The sequence below is a fragment of the Xyrauchen texanus genome, chromosome 4 (assembly GCF_025860055.1).
Source record: "Xyrauchen texanus isolate HMW12.3.18 chromosome 4, RBS_HiC_50CHRs, whole genome shotgun sequence".
Lineage (NCBI taxonomy): Eukaryota > Metazoa > Chordata > Actinopteri > Cypriniformes > Catostomidae > Xyrauchen > Xyrauchen texanus.
The window spans coordinates 15614438-15635473 of NC_068279.1; the positions used below are offsets into that span (position 1 = coordinate 15614438).

Below are 21036 nucleotides of genomic sequence, written 5' to 3' on the forward strand. Positions count from 1 at the left end.
AGAATAGAATAAAATAGAATAGAATAGGTTTGAACATCACAGTTATTTCGGGTATCTCTGCACATATTAAATGAGCCTGATATCTAAACAGATCTAGAGGTAATATTAAAAATATATGTCTGCCATCTGTCGTCGAGGTTTTAAAGAATGACGTAACAGGGTGTCGGTGGTGTCCGGTCCGTATGGGTAGCTATGCGCGGCACCTGCCAACTTCTTTTTTCAACGCCGCCACCCAACAATAATCGGTAACAACGCTCGTAACCAGATCCCTCAGAACGCATTGAGCGCGTGCGCCGTGAGAAACTCTCAATGACTTTACACTCCCAACAGTCATTACCAGCCGCACTTCAGAAACTGATATACTCTACATGAGGCGCTTTTCATGTATTGGAGGTATTGGATATACTTCAATTATTTTAATAGCCTACTATTGATTAATTAACCAACATTTTCGACTGAAATGCAGATGAGCCTGGACTTCCTCCTACATTCGAGATTGTTTTGGAAAAACGGGATTAAATAATAATAATTAAAAAATGAAAATAATATGTAGAAAACAGCGAGTGGACATTACGGAGACTGTTATGGGTAACAACAATAGCTTATATGATTTTTTGGTATCACTTTACAATAAGATTCAGTTTGTTAACATTCGTTAACTACATTAAATAACATGAACTATCAATGGACTATTCATATTTATTCATGTTTATTTCAACTTAATCTAAAACATTGTTAAAATATATATTTTGTTACATGTCAACATTAGTTAATGCACTATTGACTAACATGAACAATGACCAATTGCAGGCTAATTATTTTAACTAAGATTAACAAAGATTTATAAATACTGTAAAAAAATCTATTATTCATTGATAGTTTATGAAACCTAATGCATTGACTAATCAAATGTTAACGAATGGAACCTTATTGTGGAGTGTTAAACAAGTGAAGATCATTCGGAAGTATTTGTGCATAATATTGATTACCATAAAAATTAAGTTTGACTTGTCTGTCCTTTTCTTTAAAAATAGTAAAAATAGAGGTTCCAGTGTGGCACTTACAATGGAAGTAATGGGGCCAATTTTGGGAGGGTTTAAAGGCAGAAACGTGAAGCTTATAATTTTACAAAAGCACTTACATTAATTCTTCTGTTAAAACTCATGTATTATTTGAGCTGTAAAGCTGTAAATTGTAGTTTTTACAGTCCTTTTAGGCTTTTAGGGTTTGTTGACGTTACATTTTGTAAGAAGTTGAACAATTGGCTATAACTTTACACAGAAAGGGTTAGTAAGTGATTTTATCACACTAAAATCATATTTACATGCATATTGTTTATGTCATGTGGCTATACTTTTGAAACAGTGGGTATTTTGACATTCAAAAATTGGCCACCATTCACTTCCATTGCAAATATCTCACTGCAAAAAGGAGGAGCCAGTCAAAATACATTTTTGTGGTAATCAACAGTATGGCACAATTGCTGTCAATTGAGCTTAACTTGTATTGAAACCCAAATATTCCTTTAAGTGATATTATAAAGAACGTGATAATGTGACTCTTTTAAAAAGGACTGGTACAATCTTGCTATTGTTTTTTCACAGTACAACATCAAGCATGAAGCTGCTGATATTCAAAGCAGCAGATGATCAATAAAGAGGTTCAACAAGAAATCTGCAGTCAGCTGTCAATCTTCTGTCACCTAACTGCAAAAACTGCATGCCGTTCTAACCACGAAGCATCTCCTTTTTTTTAATAATCCTTTTCCATACAGGTGAATACTTGTGATCCAACCTGGATACAGCTTGATCTCACAGTGAAAGCAGGCTGAGTCTGCCATAAGGAAATGAAAACAGAACGTTTTAAGCCACCAGAACCAAATGACCCTTTATGTTGCTGTGGAGACATCGACCAGCAAAGAGAGTACTGCTGCTGTGATTGTGAAGAACTTGATGATGCCTGTGAAAGGTCAGGGGACAGCCGTTTAAGGTCATGGCATGCAGAGCTTGTTTGTCATTACATTTCTACACTTTTAAAGGAATAGTTCACTCAAAAATATTCTGTGAATTAATTAACTTATTCAGTCTCATGTTGTTCCAAACCCATTTTTTTTGTTTTTTCTGTGGAATACAAACGAAGGCCTTTTGCAGCATGTCTGAGCTGCTCTTTTTTATCCGATGAAAGTGGATGGTGACCTGTCAATAGTGTTAAAGATCATTGGTTCTTGCGTGTCTGGCACCATGGGTCTTGAGGCACTATGTTAGAATGTGCTCACACACACAAATGAGATTTGAGAGCTACAGTAAAAGGGAAGATTTTCAACAAATATTGGCTTAAATTTCAGTCTGTTCCCTACACAATGTTATTGTGTGACCTCAGAAGACTCGGGATATAGTGCATTATTCATACGGACCACTTACCTGACATTTTTATGGTGCTGTTTTTATCTTTCTGGAGCTTGACAGCACCCTTCAAAATCTTTCAAAGTAAGGAAAAGAACAGCCAGTATATTTTACTAAACTTTTGATTTTGTGTACCATAGAAGAAAGAAAGTCATGGGTTTGAAATGAGGGTGAGAAAAGGATGATATACTTTTCATTGTATTTCATTTTTTCAGTGATATAGCCACAAATTCATCCCTCTTTTCTGTCATCTCCTCTCTTTAGGTTACTCAGAAGAGAGCCAGAAAAGCCAGACATCTTCTCTCATTTCGTCTCACGCATTGCTAATCGTTTGGGTTTGCCTTGTTGTGCCATAGGACCCCTCCGAATGGAGCTGTCTGTCCTGCCTCCCATGGTATTACTACCTGGCCTGTTGCGTGTGGCAGCAATAAATTGTATGCTGGGAGTTGTAACCTTGACTGCCTTGCCAGGACTGGTGCTTTGGTATTACTATGTAACTCACAAAAGGAAAAGGCGCACACTGTTTTTCCTATGTTTGGCACTCTTCTCCCTTGCCTATATGTACTACCTTTTCCTCACTGAGATCCTTCCCAGAGGAGATGTAAGTAGTCTGCAGGTGGTTACTGCAACAACAGGTCTACTGCTGACTCTCATCTCCCTTGTGCGCACCAAACAGGGACCAGGGTTCGTCAAATCCCACTCACTAGCTCTCAACAGCAGCTCTACAACCAATCAGACCAAAAACTCAACTGAAGACTCCACCCCCTGCTATGGAATTAATCTGTCAAAGGGTGAGATTGAAGAAAAGAAGAAGTGGTGCCCTGTGTGCCGACTAGTACGTCCACCAAGAGCAGGGCATTGCAGGATCTGTGGGGCATGTGTCCTTCGAATGGACCACCACTGTGTCTGGTGGGTTTCTCACTCCTACTTCTTCTCTTTAAAGTTGATGTGTGTAAATTTTTCAATGTTAAAATTCGTTCTTTCAAATTTATTATACAGATCCATTCATTAATATACAAGCCATTCATGGGTTGATTCTCCCAAAAGTGTACACATTCTGCCTCTGTGGCACTATCAAAACATTGCTTTGTTTGTTTGAGTGGCCCAACATAACAACAGCGTCTCAGTAAATAGTGCTAGTATGGGCAATGAATATCTTTTTTCTGACAAATGATGGCAGAAAGGGGAAGTGTTTGGGAAACCTATTGGAAAACAATCACTATTTTTGCCAATCCATTTGGGCATTGTGGGCCGGTCGAGTAGTGCTGCGGCTGTTTCGTCACACTTTTGGATTATTTGGGTTTTGGTGTTTCACATGTACAGCAGTAAATGGCAGAACTTGATTGTTTTGCTGATCAGCACACACCGTGCAGCGCTGATGAAACCCCTCTGTTGCACAACCCATTTAAATTCAACACAGAATTTTCTATTACACTAACACACCCATATGATTTGGGAACCTTAAAAGGTCCATGCTAAAGCCATGGTGAGGTAATATTGAGGAGTATGGTTTACCTGTGACAACCAAGATCTTACTAATAATACAGTTTAACTCTGGATACTAAGCAAGAACTATAGTAGATTTTCATAAGGGCATTTATAAAGGACAATTTAACAAAAGAGCTTTAAAGCCTGGAGCCCATTAATTAAGGAGAAATATAACTTTTTCTTGTTTGTATGTTCAGTTCTAACTTTTTAACAGATTTTATTGTTATTAATATCAGTACATTTGTTTCAAAGTCAATGGTTTACTATCAAATGCGCATTTCAACGTGACAAGAAAAATATGCAATATTAATATTGTTAACTGCATTGGCGATTCAGATTTTCTATTAGTATTTATTATTCATTATATTCTTATTAATTATATTATGCCTCAACACCCTTGCCTCCCCCCATCAGACGGCAAATCAGATTTCATGGGCCGAATGGGCTGGATATTTCCATGGCCATTTATTTTGTTCCAGTCCAGCCCTGACCTAAACAATTGAGTAAAGCGCCTCCACATGACTCGTGCCAGAATTGCGTTAGCGTTGAATACATTTTACTCTGAAGCGTCAGTTTCGGTAGGCTAGTTGGAGATGAGCAAGTTTGTGCAGAACCGATCACCGGTGATCAGCGGCAGGTGCATGCCGGGTAGAAATCTGTCCAACTTGCTGTGATGTCATAGTGACATATGCAAAAAAAGTCTCGTGAGATTGAGGCACCTGCAGTTGGAAGAGTCAGGCGGCGCATTTGGATATTTTCGGCTGTGCAAACTGCATATCGCAAGCCATTTTGGCTCTTAAAGCTTTTGTCTAACTTTCCATAATTATATTTTAGATATCTACAATTGCATTTTGACGAGTCACAATCTGCCACAATGCAAGTCACGTGAAAGCACCTCAAGAGCACATATAGAGTACTTTATTCCTAGTATAAATTTAGCATTAAAGACTATAGACACACTCTAGAAACTACAGAAATAGTAGAGTAATGCTGCCTTCGATCTCCCCACTTTGAAGTTGCACATGTATGTCACGGTTATGTACGTAACCTCGGTTCGCTGAGACAAAGGGAATGAGACATTGCGCTTATTAACGCATATGAGAAGGGCCTTTCACACAACCTAGTTGAAACCTCTCTACAACAATAGCAATATTCTAATTTTGGCTATGGTGTTTGACCGTTTTGGCGCAAAACTGTCTGCTATAAAAGCAGGTGCACAAACACCATTTCCTCAAAATGTCTGACTGAGAGTATGAAGCATATCGCTCATACCTCAAGAACTCTAAGTCTTGTAATGTGGCTAGCATTCGCAATGTCTCGTTCCCTTTGTCTGAAGGACCTGAGGTTATGTGCGTAACCGAGACATTACCTTACGACTCAGTACACTTGATATTGTGTTTATTAACGCATATGGGGAACAGAATCCCATCACGTCGCACTACATGACATAACCTCACAGAAAGGAAGCAAGATGCTGCAGTCTCATGGAATGGCAACCGACTTGAGAATGCCACAGTGAGTATATATATTTGGCCAATAGAAAGCGCTCTAAACAGAGAGGACTTGTGAAAAGAAAGACATTACATCTAGGTTGTAAAACCTTGCGAATGTGGTTTGAGAGGACCATCCTGCAGCAAAACATATGTCAATAGAGGCCCAAACTGTTTAGATGCTGAAGCAGTAAGTCTCTGTGCTGGCATAACAAGGCCTCTGACTGCGCCAGTAACAGCCAATAGTTGAGATAGTTTAAGATGCACACTCCGCTCAGTCTCAGAGGGGCGACAACCCCATCGATGCACTTTTTGAATGTGCGAGGAGCCAGAGACAATCCGAAGGGCAGGACTTTCAATTGTTATGCTGTTCCCTCAAACGCGAATCTCAATAAAATTCTGTGATGATGTACAATTTGGATATGAAAGTACTCATCCTTCAGATCTATCGATGCAAATCAATAGTGTGGGCGTACGTGCGATAGTATCAGTGTCTGGGAAATCATTTTGAACAGGCGCTTTGTGAGTGTCGCGATTTAAATGTCTCAGATCCAGGATCAGCTAAAGCCCGCCGACTTTCTTTGGGACAAGAAAATAAGGGTTGTAAACCCTTTTTGGACTTGACAATCATCGAGGCGAGACTGTTCAGGTTCCTCTGGGGGAGATCACTCAAGGTGAAGCACTTCGACTGCCCTTGTAAAGACGAGGAGCATTTCCCTGTCAGTGGCGCGTACACGTTCCTTTTCTTTCCAACAACAAAGCACATGAACGTGACATACTCGTAATTACCACTTCAGAAGTGGGAAGTAGGATAATTCCGATAGCACATGAAGGTATTGTAATTTCATGATGAAGCATCACATGGTAATAAACTACTCATGGTAAACATCTGATTCTATTTTTATGATCTCCTTGCCACCCTTTTATGCATATATAAACACTACAGACAAAGACACAGACACACCCATATGTTCAAACTGATTCCCAGAAGATGTCACTGGAGCAGGGCAGGCTGGCGAGAGACGTGCAAAGGCCACAGGAATGCAGCCTTCAGCACAGTACAGAGAGTTCTCACCAGGCCAATCTGTTTCCATGCTGCTTCACCACACACACAGGCACAAATAAAAACGTGAACATGGACCACGTAATGCTTAGTAAAACAACATTGCGGGTGTAGTATGAAAGTTAAAGGGATAGTTCACCCAAAAATGTAAAATCTCTTATCAATTATTCACCCTCATGCCATTCCAGAAGTGTACAACTTTCTTTCTTTTGCAGACCACAAAAATATTTCTAGAAGAATATTTCAGCTCTGTTGGTCCATACAATGCAACAAGTGAATGGTGATCAGAACTTTGCAGCCTCACATATCACATAAAGGAAACATAAACGTAATCCATATGACTTCAGTGTATAAATCCATATCTTCAGAAGCAATATAATAGGCGTGGGTGAGAAACAGAACAATATTGAAGTCATTTTTTACTCTAAATCTCCATCTTAACTTTCACTTTCAGATGTGAAAGTGAAACTAAACAGGCACCACATGTGACTTTTAGATGTGATTTTTGGAGCTACAAAGGTCTGATCGCCATTCACTTGAATTGTATGGACCTACAGAGCTGAGATATTCTTCTTAAAATCTTTGTTTGTGCTCTGCTGAGGAAAGAAACAAATCTGGGATGGCATGAGGGTGAGTAAATGATGAGATAATTTTCATTTTTGGGTTAACTATCTCTTCAACTTTCACACTAAACCCTTCTAAGTTGTTTTACCAAGCATTACGTGGTCCATGTTCATGTTTTTATTTGTGCCTGTTTGTGTAACTTGTCAAATTTTCCCTTTAAGATGTGTGTGTGACAGAGAAAATGTTATAGCGGTACTCACTAATTATTTCAATGCATACAATATTTTTGTAGGTGTTTCCCTGGCTTACTTTGTTTTTGTGTGTTTAATCATCCACATTATGACAGGATAAATAGCTGTGTTGGGCAAGCCAATCACAAGCAGTTCATTCTGACTCTGCTTCTCTTCTTGTTGACATCATTCTATGGGATCAGTTTGGTGTTAAGGAGTATATGTCCACACCAGAGTCTATTCACAGCCATGTTATACTGCCCTGGAGTCTACAACCAATACAGGTACACACAATTTCACTTACTATTTATACTTACTGGAAAATATAGATGCACATAGACAGTTTTTATCAACACAACCTAATATGACACATTTGTTTTTGTGTGTGTGTGTGTGTGTGTGTGTGTGTAGCACAGCACTGTGCTTTACATGTGTGTGGTACAGCAGTATCATAACAGGTGGTCTGCTGTACCTGTTCATCCTTCAGATCATCAATGTCTGTTATAACATAACAGAACGCGAAGCTCAGATTGCTTTACGCAACAAATCTGGCAGACGGCGTTACTTTGGCCTGGTTGTGGACACTGGCATCTATTCACAGGGCCTCCGCCAGAACTGGATCCAGTTCCTCACCATGAGTACAGATGAGAATATATCCCCCTTGATCTTCACAGATATGGTATGACCCATAGGAATAGTATTAATCAAATGAAATATGTACTGCATCTGTACTAATGTGATATGTAGAACACACCTGAAAGTATGGTTTGGTTTTAAGAGTAACTCGTCTGAAAATATTGAGACCTCATTTAACCATGTTTGAAATGTGAGTTGGTTGACACATTTACCTCGTTTGTATCAACCACGATGCTAGTATTGCATTGAAGTACAATTATTACTGTAGTAATGGACAGTCTGAAATTGGCCTGCTAAATTTGAGGCAGTCAGTCTAGACTGATGAAAACATGTATTTTAAAAGTTCTATCACATACATTTTCACATTGTACTTTATTTCATATGTACTCAAACTAGTGGCAATTAAAATGGGCACATTGAATTAGGGCACTACATGATTCAATACATGTGTGCATTCACAGAAGGATTTTCATGAACTTAAACTGCATGCTCTCACATCAAACATAGTTTTACCCATAAAGGTTACAACCACGGATGGATTAACAACCAGGCCGATTGGGCCGTTGCCCAGGAGCCTCTAAACCCAAAGGGCCCGAGCTCTAAATCAATTACTGATTTATTTTGAGATTTCTCTTATAAACCAATTTTAGATCAGTTAATGTTTAAAATGTACATAGCCTATAATTGGCCATGTAAAACAATGCTCCAAACTTTTCTTCCATCTATTTGAAAAATCCAACCAAATCTGCTAAGCGTCCTGTAGCGCAGCAAGGTGATCATAGTCCCATGGGCCTCTCAGTTCTTAATCCATCCTTGGTTACAACTCTATAGCATAAATAAGCAAAATCAACACTAATTCAAAAAGGTTGCATAAGTAGCCATATGCAGGCCCACATGGGATCTGTACCCACAAAACTCCACAAAAAGGTGATACAGATTTTCACCGAATTGGAATGCCCATAATGCACAAAGTTCTACTCATTCCCCCACCACTTGTTTGCTCATTTATTAGATATCATATGCTATTTGATGACGCTTTTAGCTACCAATATGGTTGCATGACCATCAGCTCCCTTTAACACATTTTACCATAATTATATTTCCCACAAAATCATTGCAGAACATGCTTAGAATAAAGTCTGCAGATTCCTTCTGGGCCTGGATTCTGCAAGCTGAGTAGAGAATCAAAAGGTTTGTGTTTTTATAGTGACAGATATAAGAAATGTAAGAAGTATTAAGAAAATGTAAGCTTAATGTTATGAATATGATAAAAAGTCTCAGTAAATAAAATGCAACACCGTGAAGTCTCCCAACATTACTGCAATTAACCCTAAAGGCAATAACATAAAGTCATCTTTGAAAATGTATTAATTGCTATTCCGACACATTAGGGCCCACACACAAACACATAAACACAAAAAAGTTATAATTTAAGATGTCAATTTCATAACAAAATTCCATCAAATGGCTAAAAATATTTTCCTTTCAAAAAAAATGTCCCTAAAATATTACTTAGATATATATTTTATATATTGCTTATATATATATATTAGAAATGTCTAATAATAATCGATTGATATATTTAGTTTTGATTTCTCTATTAAGCTTTACAGTCATGATCACAGAGTGATGCAGTCATCTCTTTTTCATTGGTAGCTTCCCTTAGTCCTTAAGTGTAAAATGCCCAGTGGTAGAGTTGCACATTTGAATTGTATACATTTACAGAGTGCTTGTTTTTAAATGCATCTTGATTTGCTATTTTGTGTATCATTTATGGCAGTTCTTTTAATATTACTGTAACGGCAGGTGGTATGGGACAAGAGTAAGCTCTGTGGGGAGAAGCATACATTTGTATAAAATTATTGTCAATATATTTCTTAGAATAATTTCAATAAGTGGGTGTGCCAATTCTGTGAAACAAATGAATCTGAAAAGATTACTTGGCATGATAATGAAAATCGAAAAACACATTATTCTACTGTCAGGTTAAATCAATATCTATATACATTTTTACAGAACATTTATAATTCTTGTCATTTTAAATATGCTGCTACCTTTTGTAGTGTGCTTTCTCAGGATATAACGCAAACTTTGAAATAAAATTTCTTGTAATGATGGATTTCTGTTTCAGTGCTAATTTAACAAAAATGTGTTGAGGTGTCCACAATACATTTATTTGATCATCTATATTAAAGTACTGATCACACATTCAGTTGTGTTTTCTGGTTCATGTTAAATCTGTGTTAAACTGTTACATTAAATTAAATCATTCTGGTTCTGCTGATTACTGTGAAAAGGTCATGCGTGACCTACCTAATGCATCAAAGATGATGAGTAAAGAGGAAGTGGTTTCAGAGCTTGCAGTTCTAGCCCTTTGGCCTCTGTGCTACCACAAGGCAGACTGAGATCAAGAAACAGAAGAAAAAACAAGAACCTATTTGCACGATTGTACTTGAGAGTGTGCTTTCTCCTGCAAATATGCAAAGTGAAGTGATGTTATGACATGATTTTGCTGTCTCAGTTGTGAAACACATTCCCTGGTTCTCATCATTGACATCTACAGAGCAGTACAGAAAAATCTAAAATAAAGCAATAAAATACAATATAGTTTATTAAAACAATGTATATTTGACATGTTTACAAAAACAAATGACATTTTACAAAGACAACCAAATATTTGAAATCAATCTGTCCAATGCAAACAGTAGGACAAAATAGAATTCTTCATTACAAACAATCCATAATATGCAATTCAAAGATATTATAATTTTGTACAGGAAATTGTGTTTGTTTCGATAGATTAAATTTGCTGAAGCCCTGCCCCCCACCGTATAGGTTATAGAGCTGCCAGGTTGTTTTGGTGGTGACCCTCTGCATAGAAATGCTCATCCTGTATAGAGTGAGACACCATGAGGATCAGACAAACTAACCCATCTGTCTTAACAGAACAATACTGGACCCATCACTTGATACTCTTCATAACATTTCTAACAGGTACCTTTTGTGTGTGTCATGAGAGTGTGACTGTGAGATGCAGGAAGAGAGAGAGGTTTTGGTGCTAGCCATAAGATGTTTATTTTGATATACTTTAACCATTTGATATATACTTTAATAAAAGAATTCAGCTCAACTGAACCATTCGGAATTTTAGCCCAAAAATGTTGAGGTAGTTACGGGCAGGAAGAGAAAGCAAATATAAGTTAATGTAGCACCCTCACCGCCTGATGAGAGGAAATATTAATGTTAAATAGGAAGAATTTAACATTAATATGTTAATGTTACACTGTGCTGTTTCACTGAGAGTCTCTGTATCGACCAGTGGTTTCCAAACCTTTTCCTAGGAAGGGCCAAAAAAGCAATCTTGATTCATGGTCGTGGGCCAAAAGGGAACATTGCATTATAACAAACACAGGGACTGCCATTTATTTCTGAAAATGTATTACATGGCTCATAATGTGGGGCATTGCATAACGTGCATTGTTACTGAAACAATTGTTTTTTCTCATTCACATATTTCCAAATATTTTGCTATTAAATTAACAGCCTTCAAAAGAAATGCACAGACACAGTAGATGTAGATGACAGCATTTCTCCAGATTTGGAATGAGGAGCAACACCTTCAAGCCAATTTAATATTAAAATGAACATTAGTCAGAGATATGAAGAGGTTAAATTTCTATAAAATAATTATTGTATCATAAATAAAATTTTATTTAACTTCAAGGCTATTTAATACACCCAGATACTATTTTTGTTAATATTATTATTGTAGCATTTGATCATTTTAGCACGACACCGAACTGATGCAGAGCATGAGAAACGGAGTGCCCGTCTGTGCGCGTATAGTGCAAGCATCTGCCACTGACACGGCAACATATGCACAACGGACGGCACGAAACAATATGTTAAGAGGAAATTCAAATGAAGAATGCGATGCATTTTTTATTTATTTTTTTTTGTTGCCCAGAGCCTCCGTTAATTTCTGACCATGGATGGAACTGATGAGAGATGTAACAGGTGTTTAAATGTCTCACTTCATCATATAGCTTGTACATCACACAAAGTGTTTTTGCTATTTCTGCCTTTCTTGCAAAAGTGCTGCTTTAGTAATGAGGGGACGCCAATATATGAAAGGCCACACGCATGCAATGTTAACAGCTTTGTTGATTATAAACAGGAACGGTAGAGTTTTATCGCGTCGCTCGCATACAGAGACGTGTCATAACACCGTTTGTATGTCGAATTTGGTCGAATTAACAGGTTTAGAATGGTTTATACATCTTTAACATCTTAAGTTCAGTATCTATGCGAAAAAGCACCTTTTCACTTCGCGCACTCACACTGCTGGGGAGAATTACTGCAGTTTGATACAAAAACACGTTTTTTTATTTGATTTGTTAATCTGTATCTATTGGTGTACTAATTTGCAGCTTTACTGTTAAGTTAATAAAAGTGTGCAGGAATTTCTTACGGTGACCGGGAGGGGACATGTTCGGTTCGCTTGGTTTTGTCGTGTCCACACATATTAACTCATTGGGACGTGATGAAATGCTGTGGCGATATAATTGTGTCGAGGTAACGACATCCTTATGTTGTGATCAAGCGATGTGAAGTCGTGGCCTCGAGATCTTATGTTGAGGGAATAACATTTTACTTTGAATTAGGACTGCCATATAAAGATATAGTGCAGTCCCTGGCATTAAGATGGGTACTTTATAAGTGAAAGACACCTGAAGCGCATTCTTAACTTTTAATGGGCTTTGCCGTCGGAAATTTGCTGGCTTGAATGAAATATTCGGATTCATCATTGACCACTTGAACGGTTATGGACGCCGGCCTCAACGTATACCATAATTTCCCACATTATGAGCCTGCAAATTGCGGAAATTATTAAAATGTCCGCAATCCCTTACTGAATTTCATGCTCTGCTACACTGTTTTTTTTATTTAAATGTTAAAGTTGCTCTGGTTGTAATTTATAATTTCTTAATACATAAAACAAACCAAAACATCTCTATGCAATATGCTAAATGAATGAAAATTGATTAAATGAAAGCATTTTTTTTTTCACTCTTGTCATATAGCCTACTTTGTTTCGCACAAGGATACTGTAACGTTTGATCTTTTAATTACAAACACAGGAGTAGAATATTCGCTGGAGTGGAAGCAAACGCATTATCAAACATATCCATTCACATAACAATAAAAATAACAGTCCATAACAAGGACTGACGAACAAAACTAGAGGATATATATACACATGGAAACTTAATGTGGGAATGGCATATGGGTGGGGATAACTATGAAGTGATTAGGGCAGTGGATACTGGGAAATGTAGTGCAGGAGAAAACTTCAAAATAAGAGTTCTTGAATACAGTTGAGACAAACTGTGACAGTTTTGACGGTCTCCTGGATGCAACACTGAGATCCTCACATTCCTCTCAAAGTTTCTCTTATTTCTTTCTGCTGACTTCTTAGCGTTCTCGCTGGTGATTTCATATGCTTCCTGCATTTATTGCCTCCATCTCTTTACATACTCCATGTGGTCAGTAGTTCCTGTTTCTGGATTCAGGCCAAAGACTAAGTCAACAGGTAAACTTGGTGATCTTCTGAACAGATGATTGAATGGTGAAAATCCTGTAACTTCACATTGTATACTGTTGTATGCAAAGTTAAGTTTATTCAGTGGCTCTTTCTCAGTTCCAATCTTCAACATCTGGAGAAAAGTCTGGTTGAAACTTTTGACTTGTCCGTTTCCTTGGCGATGACACAGTGTGGTTCTTGATCCAGCAATTCCACAACTCAAAACGAATAGTTGGTTTTCAAACTCCGCTCCCTGATCGTGATGAATTCTTTGGGGGAATCCGAATTTCAGTGCATAGTCATTGAATATTTGATCAGCAACTGTTTTGGCAGATTTTGATGGGGTGGTATGAACTTGTGCAAATCTTGTGAAGTGATCAAATATGACTATGGTATATTCGTACCCTCCTTTACATTTATCCAGACATAAGAAGTTGATGGAAACGAGTTTGAATGGGTGAGTGGTGACAATGTTTGTGAGCGGTGCTCTTGTTTCTTTGCTTGGTTTCATTTGTTTCAGACAATTGCAACTCTTTGTTACGTAATGTTCAATTTCACGTTGCATTTGTGGCCAGAAAAATCTGTCTCTGATCAATGACAATGTCCTATATACACATTGATGTCCCATTTCATACTGTAACTCTTTCAAGATGCGTTGTTTGTATTTCTCTTGTGAAGAACTTCCTGCGAAGAATACATCTTGTCCCAGACAATGTTTGTCCCAGTTGCACAGTAAACACTGAATGTCTTCAGCAGGTGCCCAGTGGGTTTTGTGTCTCTCAGCTTGCATTGTACTACTGGTTCAATGTGGGCATCATCTCTTTGAGCTTGTATTTTATTGACAGAAAATGACTCGCATAACTTTGACCACTCTGTTGAGTCATAGAGAGAGATCATTGCTGTCCATGAATGTAACAGGTAAAGGATGGGCAAGGAGGAGGTGGGATCCGGCTGAACAGTAAACATAAGGTTTAATGTCAAACTCAACATAAAACAAACATAAACAAACACATACACACACGGAGCACGGCCGCATGCATCTCACTCTCTCTCAAACTGGCGTCTCCGGCTCCCCTTTATCTCGCTGTCCTGCTGATCATCTGATTCGTGCACCCTCACGGCCCTGCCATGCCCTCCTCATTACAATGACACATGTAAAATGTACGTTTACTTAATCTCTTTGTTTTGGGATCTCTGTAACTAAAAAATTCTACAGTAAAAAACAAACAAACATTCATTGGATAACTTTAACATATACAGTAAGCATACTGTATTACTTTTCAATCAAATATTGTAAAAAAAAAAAGTTTTAGATGTAAAAGTACACTATATTTTAAGAGTAAAAATGTATATTATTAGAATTAATGTACTTTTACAGTAAACAATTTTTTTAAATTACAGTGAAATATAATAAATGAGTATTCCCAGAAGTCCCTACGTGAGCCATCACATTACATTATATTTTATGGTAGTAGATATGGTTCTTCTTGTTTTTATATATCAGTTATGTACATATGTTATATTTTATGAAGTTTAGTTAATGTTTATTACATGATTTTAGTGGCACATGTGTTACCCTGATGGTGTTTTGTGTTTGCGTGAGTAAGACTGTGCACTTCCTTTACATGTGCATTCATTGATGCTCCTGGAAAGGCCACTCTTGATGAACTTTAAGTCATCATGTGGCTTTCTGTTGTTACTGTGGTGTTAAATAATACACATAAAAAAAGACACGTAGATGAAGTGGAAGTTTATAACATTTAATAATATAAATGGCAGTGAACTGTAAACTGTATGTGTTTTTGTGCAAGAGGAATAAATGGGGAGATTTATAAGTGTTCAATGTTCAATGTTATGTTGAGATTTAGAAGAGTTTCTGTAATTTGAGTTTTAGGTGTTACCATTTTGGTGAAGAGTCGAGCTTGAGCTTAAAACCTCCTGAAATGTAAAGCTTCTTAGTTTTAGAAATGTATTAGGGCTCAAAAACCCTAAAAAGAATTAGGGCACAGTAGTTACAGTAAAAACATGTTTTTTTTTTGTTTTTTTTAATGAATGGTCTAACAATTGTATTGTATTCTACAGTCTAAACATGTTTTTTAATTGATGGAGTATAAATGTTATCATGTTATCAAAACATATAATTAAATTTTATATTTGAAACATGTCTTCTCATCTTTCAGCAGTGTTAACATTCTATTTGAAATTACAATTTTAACCTGTTATTTCAGTTTATTGATGAAACACCTATTTCATTTTTAGTTTAAACCTGTTAATTCACTTCACAGTCTAAAAAGTTTATTTCAGTTTATGGTAAACATTTGGCACCCTGTGCTGCCATGCATTAAAAATTATTTGATGTTGTTGTATGTTTTTAGTGTAGGCTGAATAGAAACATTTACAATTTTATAACTGCATAAATAACAACAGGAGTATGATTTACAAGCCAAACTCTGCAATTACACTGCTTATTAGACTTTGTAGGAAAATGAAAACAGCAAAACAATTTTGAAACACACACAAATAATGAACATGATCAAATGTAAATGTTTGTAAGGCGTTTTGGCCAACAAATATTGTATTCAATACTTTGTATGAATTTATAACTTTTGTGAATAAAAGTGTGCTAACTTGCCCTGACCTGTGTTATTATATGCAGTTCTTTACTGCTATAGCAAAAATGCGATGATGTGATTTAACCAACATAAAAACCTACTTTAGAGAAAACACATGCACATTTGCAAATCTAGACTTTTGACTCAAACCTTATTGGTAGCCTACTGAGATTTATTGTTGTACATTATATTAAATTCACTCTTTTTTTCTCACTCTTCTGTTGTCTATTTCTTTCTTTCTTTCTTTCTTTCTTTCTTTCTTTCTTTCTTTCTTTCTTTTCTTTCTTTCTTTCTTTCATAGGGGCTTTAACAGATGAAGATGTGATCCAATCTGTCTTGGGTGGGAGTGCTTCTTTTAGTTTTAAGGTTACAGGAGACATGACAGTAACCCAGACAGAATTGAGCAGGTGTCCAGATCAGAAGGTTTTTGTGTTCAGCCCTCAGTACGGACTCAGCATCCTTGACAGCATCTATGCGAAACGTGTTTCTGTAGAATCAAATCATAGCTTTCAACTGGAAAAACTACAAGAGAGTGACTTTAGGACTTACTGCTATAAATTGACCACTTTCCCTGATGGAAGTCTGACAGGAGAAATTAAGCTGGTGAAAAAGACAGATAATGGTGTGAATTTACATTTGATGTATTTTAAGGCATCTTCTTAAACAATATTCTTCGCATAACACCAAGTATACTATTGGTTAGTTAATTCACCCGTTTTTGTTCAAACAAATGGCATCATGGAATTAGGAGTATTACCCCCAATTTTTTTTTCAATACAATACAAAGAATTGTGTGAACAAAGAAGAGTGTGCACAGTGAATTTATTTTTTAAGATTTGCTTTTGTATGATCTCATTTGATATATTTGTATGACATGGATTTCAATTTAGAGATGTTTGTTTGCAGTGACAATTAAAGATAAAAGATAGATAATATCACAGTTATCAGCATTCTGACACAAATGGCAGTAAATGATTGTTAATCTTCACTCAGGTCGCTCAACTCTCTCAGAGCCCTCAGATTCCCCCATCACGATGATAATCTCCTTGACTTTTGGCATAGGTTTTGCAGTCCTATGTGGAATCATTGCTGGAGTGGTTTGCTATAAGGTATTGAAATCCCAAACTCCCACATGCACATGAGTCTGTCTACTTTATTGGCAGGATGCATGTAATTACGGCTATGAACTAGTGTTTCCCACAGGATTTTGTGAGACAATGGGGGGTGGACCTCCGACTCTCTTGGGGGGTCCGGGGGCATGCTCCCCTGTAAGAAAATGTTGTACATTTTAAAGTTAAATACTTCCATCTGGTGCACATTGAGAGCAGAATTAAGAGGCAATTGTTGTGCTCTTATAGCTGCAGTAGACAACTTTGAATAAATTGAATTGTGAGAAACAGCGCTCCCCATTTTTCCCCATTTACATGATGATCTTCACCCCAGCCAGGGTTTAATTGACAGCTGTTCACAAACAGAGCCAAGGCCTGCCTAGCTAAAAGTGAATTAAAATCTCATCTTGGCTTTGAGCTCTCTTAAAATATTTTGTATACTCATTCTGAAAAGCAGGGTACAAACGGGATGTCAGTTTCAGGGTTTTATCTTTTAACGTTACCTCAGACTACTAACGATAGCTAGCTTGTGAAGCCGTAAGCAGTGTAACGTTATGACAATTAATGCTAACACTGTGTATACACATATTCATGTATTATAAATATATATATATTTATATTTACATATTATACATGAATATGTGTATATACAGTATATAAATACACACACACACACACACACACACACACAAATATTTCTATAATTAATTTCTATATTCATTGTTTAGTTATTTTTATTTAAAGGGATAGTTTACCCAAAAATGAAAATTTTCTCATCACAGATCAATATTTTTACTCTAAATCTCCACTTACACTTTCAGACGTCAGGCATCAAATGTGACATTCAGATGTGAAAGTGGAGATTTAGAGTATAAAAAGGACTTAAATATTGATGTTTCTCATGTTGTTGTTTTGTTCCCTATAGGGCACCAAGTAAGCCAGAACCGCCACTGAGCCCCAATGTACAATATGATTATGAGGGGCAGAGGTGTAATAAAACATTTACTCTGTGGGATTTTATTACTTACATTTTCATTTAAGTGAAGTAGACTGTTTTGTTATTAATGGTAAATCAACTAAAAAAAGAAAAAAAAAATATTACTCAGAAATACTGTTCACCATGTTGAGAATGCACACCCACAGTGATGTTTAATCGAAGAACTAATACATTCTTAAATAAACAATTAAGCCAGGTTTCATGCATTTGCCCCATAAAATCTGACCCTTGTATCTGCTTTTAGAAAAGGAGAAGTAAGGTGCAAAACCCAGTGCACACTGCGTTGCATGCTGGAAGCAGTTCTTATAGTCAACCTTCTGTCCTGCAGATAGTTCAACACCAGTCCAATAGCCCACGCAGACAGAGTGACGAAGAGGTGGAGGATGATGACGGCAATTACCTAAATCTTCCTTAAGCTTGCTAACTGGACCTGTAATTGATACTATTTGATTTGGATGCAGCTGAATCACTGGATTATGAGAATCATTCACACAAAGTGTGAATATTTGTGGACTGGATGATGGACACACACACACACACACACACACACACACACACACACACACTTGAAAAAAAAAGCTTTTTAGTAGTTTTTCATCATAACATGGGGTCAGCTGGAAGAAAGAAAGAAAGAAAATACTTGTTTTATACTGATCATGTGATCTTTATCCATTAATAAATTGAACCCTGAAAATTAATGGCCCTTACACATTTCATGGAAAATATAATACAAATAATTTTAAGATTTATGAATTTCAATTTTATGAAAAAATTCCATCAAACTGAATTGAGTAATTAAAATAAAAATAAAAATAAAAAAACAACTAAATATTTTATGTTAAAATAGTAAAAATTAAATAAAATTTGATGGAATTATGTTATGTTATATATATATATGTATGTATGTATGTATGTATATGTGTATATATATACATACACTGCATATTACATTTAGATGTAGCCAAATCTAAATTAATGTTGCATTTAAATGTTTAACTATATACAGTAACACGTAACATCTTCTACTCTGTCCCAAAGCAAGATAATTTCCTAAAAGGCACAATTCTTTTTTTCTTCTTCTTTTTTTCTTCTTTTCAGACATTGATTTGGCCTTAGGCAGGCTAAAAGTTGCATTGCCTCTTATTGTTCAGATGACGACAGTGTGAAAAGAACATCTACAAAAATAAACATTACAATTTGCCATTAACAAAACACATAGTCATAAAATAAATAATACATAAAATACATTTCTATTTAAATAAAAGAAATGATTTTGTTTTTTGATGAATAAAGCATGTTGATAAGGGTCCCTGTTGTGCTGAAGATAATGATTAGTAACATACATACATTGTTTTTTTCCTGCTTTGTAAGAAAACAATGATCTCACCTTTTGAGATTATTTACATCATTAATGATGTGTGGGACATTTAACTAAATGTATGATTAGCTCACCACAAATAATTACTTCCTGATTTCTGTGTGTTCTTTGCTGATTAAAAATGTCATCAGTAAAATTGAAAAGATTCTAAGGCCTGTAGCTTTCCCCTGAAATCTGATTTCTAAAATAATTTGTTCTGGCTGCTTTCAAGTCCTGATGACATAATTTGCTGATTGACCATTTAACCTTGATACACTTTCTATTCACACAATAGAGACATTAACACTTACTGATAAACACATTGCACATCATTACTTCTTATTCAGTCATGTACATTTACGAATATAGAGATTTCTTACAAAGCTACAGAATACAATTAATAACATATGATGCCAACAGAAACATATACATTGAACTGTGCTTTTTAGCCAAGGGTTTTGTCACTGTTTAAAAACTGTACTGATTACAAAGGGCATTAAAATGGTTGTCACTTAATCAAACGTCAGCCCACATATTTCCTTTCTATTTCCCTTTTTATTGATCGTATTGTCTGCTAAGATAAATCAGTGTGTGTGTGTGTGTGTTATGTTTTTCACTTCTGGGGGTTTGTGTTGAATAGTAATGTCCTGCAGTATCCAAATGCTGTATGAAACCCTTTTATATATGTAAATATGACACACTTACAGTACAATCCTTAGACACTAGCATTTTGAGGATAGTGATAATGAAGATGAGATAGTGCTTTTTTTTAAGTCAATATAAGATACTGTATATAAGTAAACATTTGTAAAGGAAGACAAAGGGAGACTGATTATTGATGTGATTTTCAGAACCATTAGCCTACATAATGCCATTTACATCTGACCTCTGATCAAACTGTGCAAACTTTCATGCAGTGTGTTAATATTCAGCGTTGTTGCTCTTAACCAAGCAACAAAGTTTTATACGTTATCTGAGACAATCTTTACCTTGGGCAAATTACTCAAATGTCACATGTGGTCTCTGAAATTAAAACCCCAATATCAGCAGCTTTTATCCAAGAAGCACAGTGTCTGCTATATTTATTCATATAGCCTACTTGTACAAATCAAAGAGTCATACGAAACATAATCCACCAATTATTCGTTATAGTGCTTAGTTGGAGAATTTTCTCTTTCAGTAGGTTACATGTTTTCACTTTGATTTCCCAGATTTTTAGTTTCAACATGTTGGTTTGGTCACGTCTGATGTATTCGGCTACTTGAATGACAAACAATAAAAATAAAAATGAGAAATTAACACAGAAGAGAGAAACTGAATAATTACTAATAAATAATAAGCGTAACATAAGGAAATGCATTAAAACCGATGTGTTACAGCAATGCCAGCAGAGCATCGAGATTATTATTATTATTTTTACTAATTTACGTATGCTAATTAGGTACGATAGTATAGTTATCTTTTCCATCATATATTATAAACTTATAGTAGCTTATATAAGTAG

At 36.2% G+C, this 21036-nt stretch overlaps 1 protein-coding gene across 2 annotated transcripts; it reads left to right on the plus strand.

The window, feature by feature from the left end:
* The first annotated feature begins 414 nt into the window (after positions 1 to 414).
* LOC127634336 (palmitoyltransferase ZDHHC23-A-like) lies at positions 415 to 17744 on the plus strand. Of its 2 annotated transcripts, XM_052113844.1 has the most exons (6): positions 415 to 588; positions 1775 to 1968; positions 2667 to 3311; positions 7354 to 7521; positions 7649 to 7916; positions 16371 to 17744. In XM_052113844.1, exons 2-6 carry the CDS (start codon positions 1847 to 1849, stop codon positions 16377 to 16379), a joined length of 1212 nt encoding a protein of 403 aa, XP_051969804.1. In that variant the 5' UTR covers positions 415 to 588; positions 1775 to 1846; the 3' UTR covers positions 16380 to 17744. The 2 variants fall into 2 exon arrangements, with proteins under 2 accessions (XP_051969804.1, XP_051969813.1); XM_052113853.1 differs by lacking the exon at positions 16371 to 17744 and having other exon boundaries at positions 7654 to 7891.
* The last annotated feature ends 3292 nt before the right edge of the window (positions 17745 to 21036 follow it).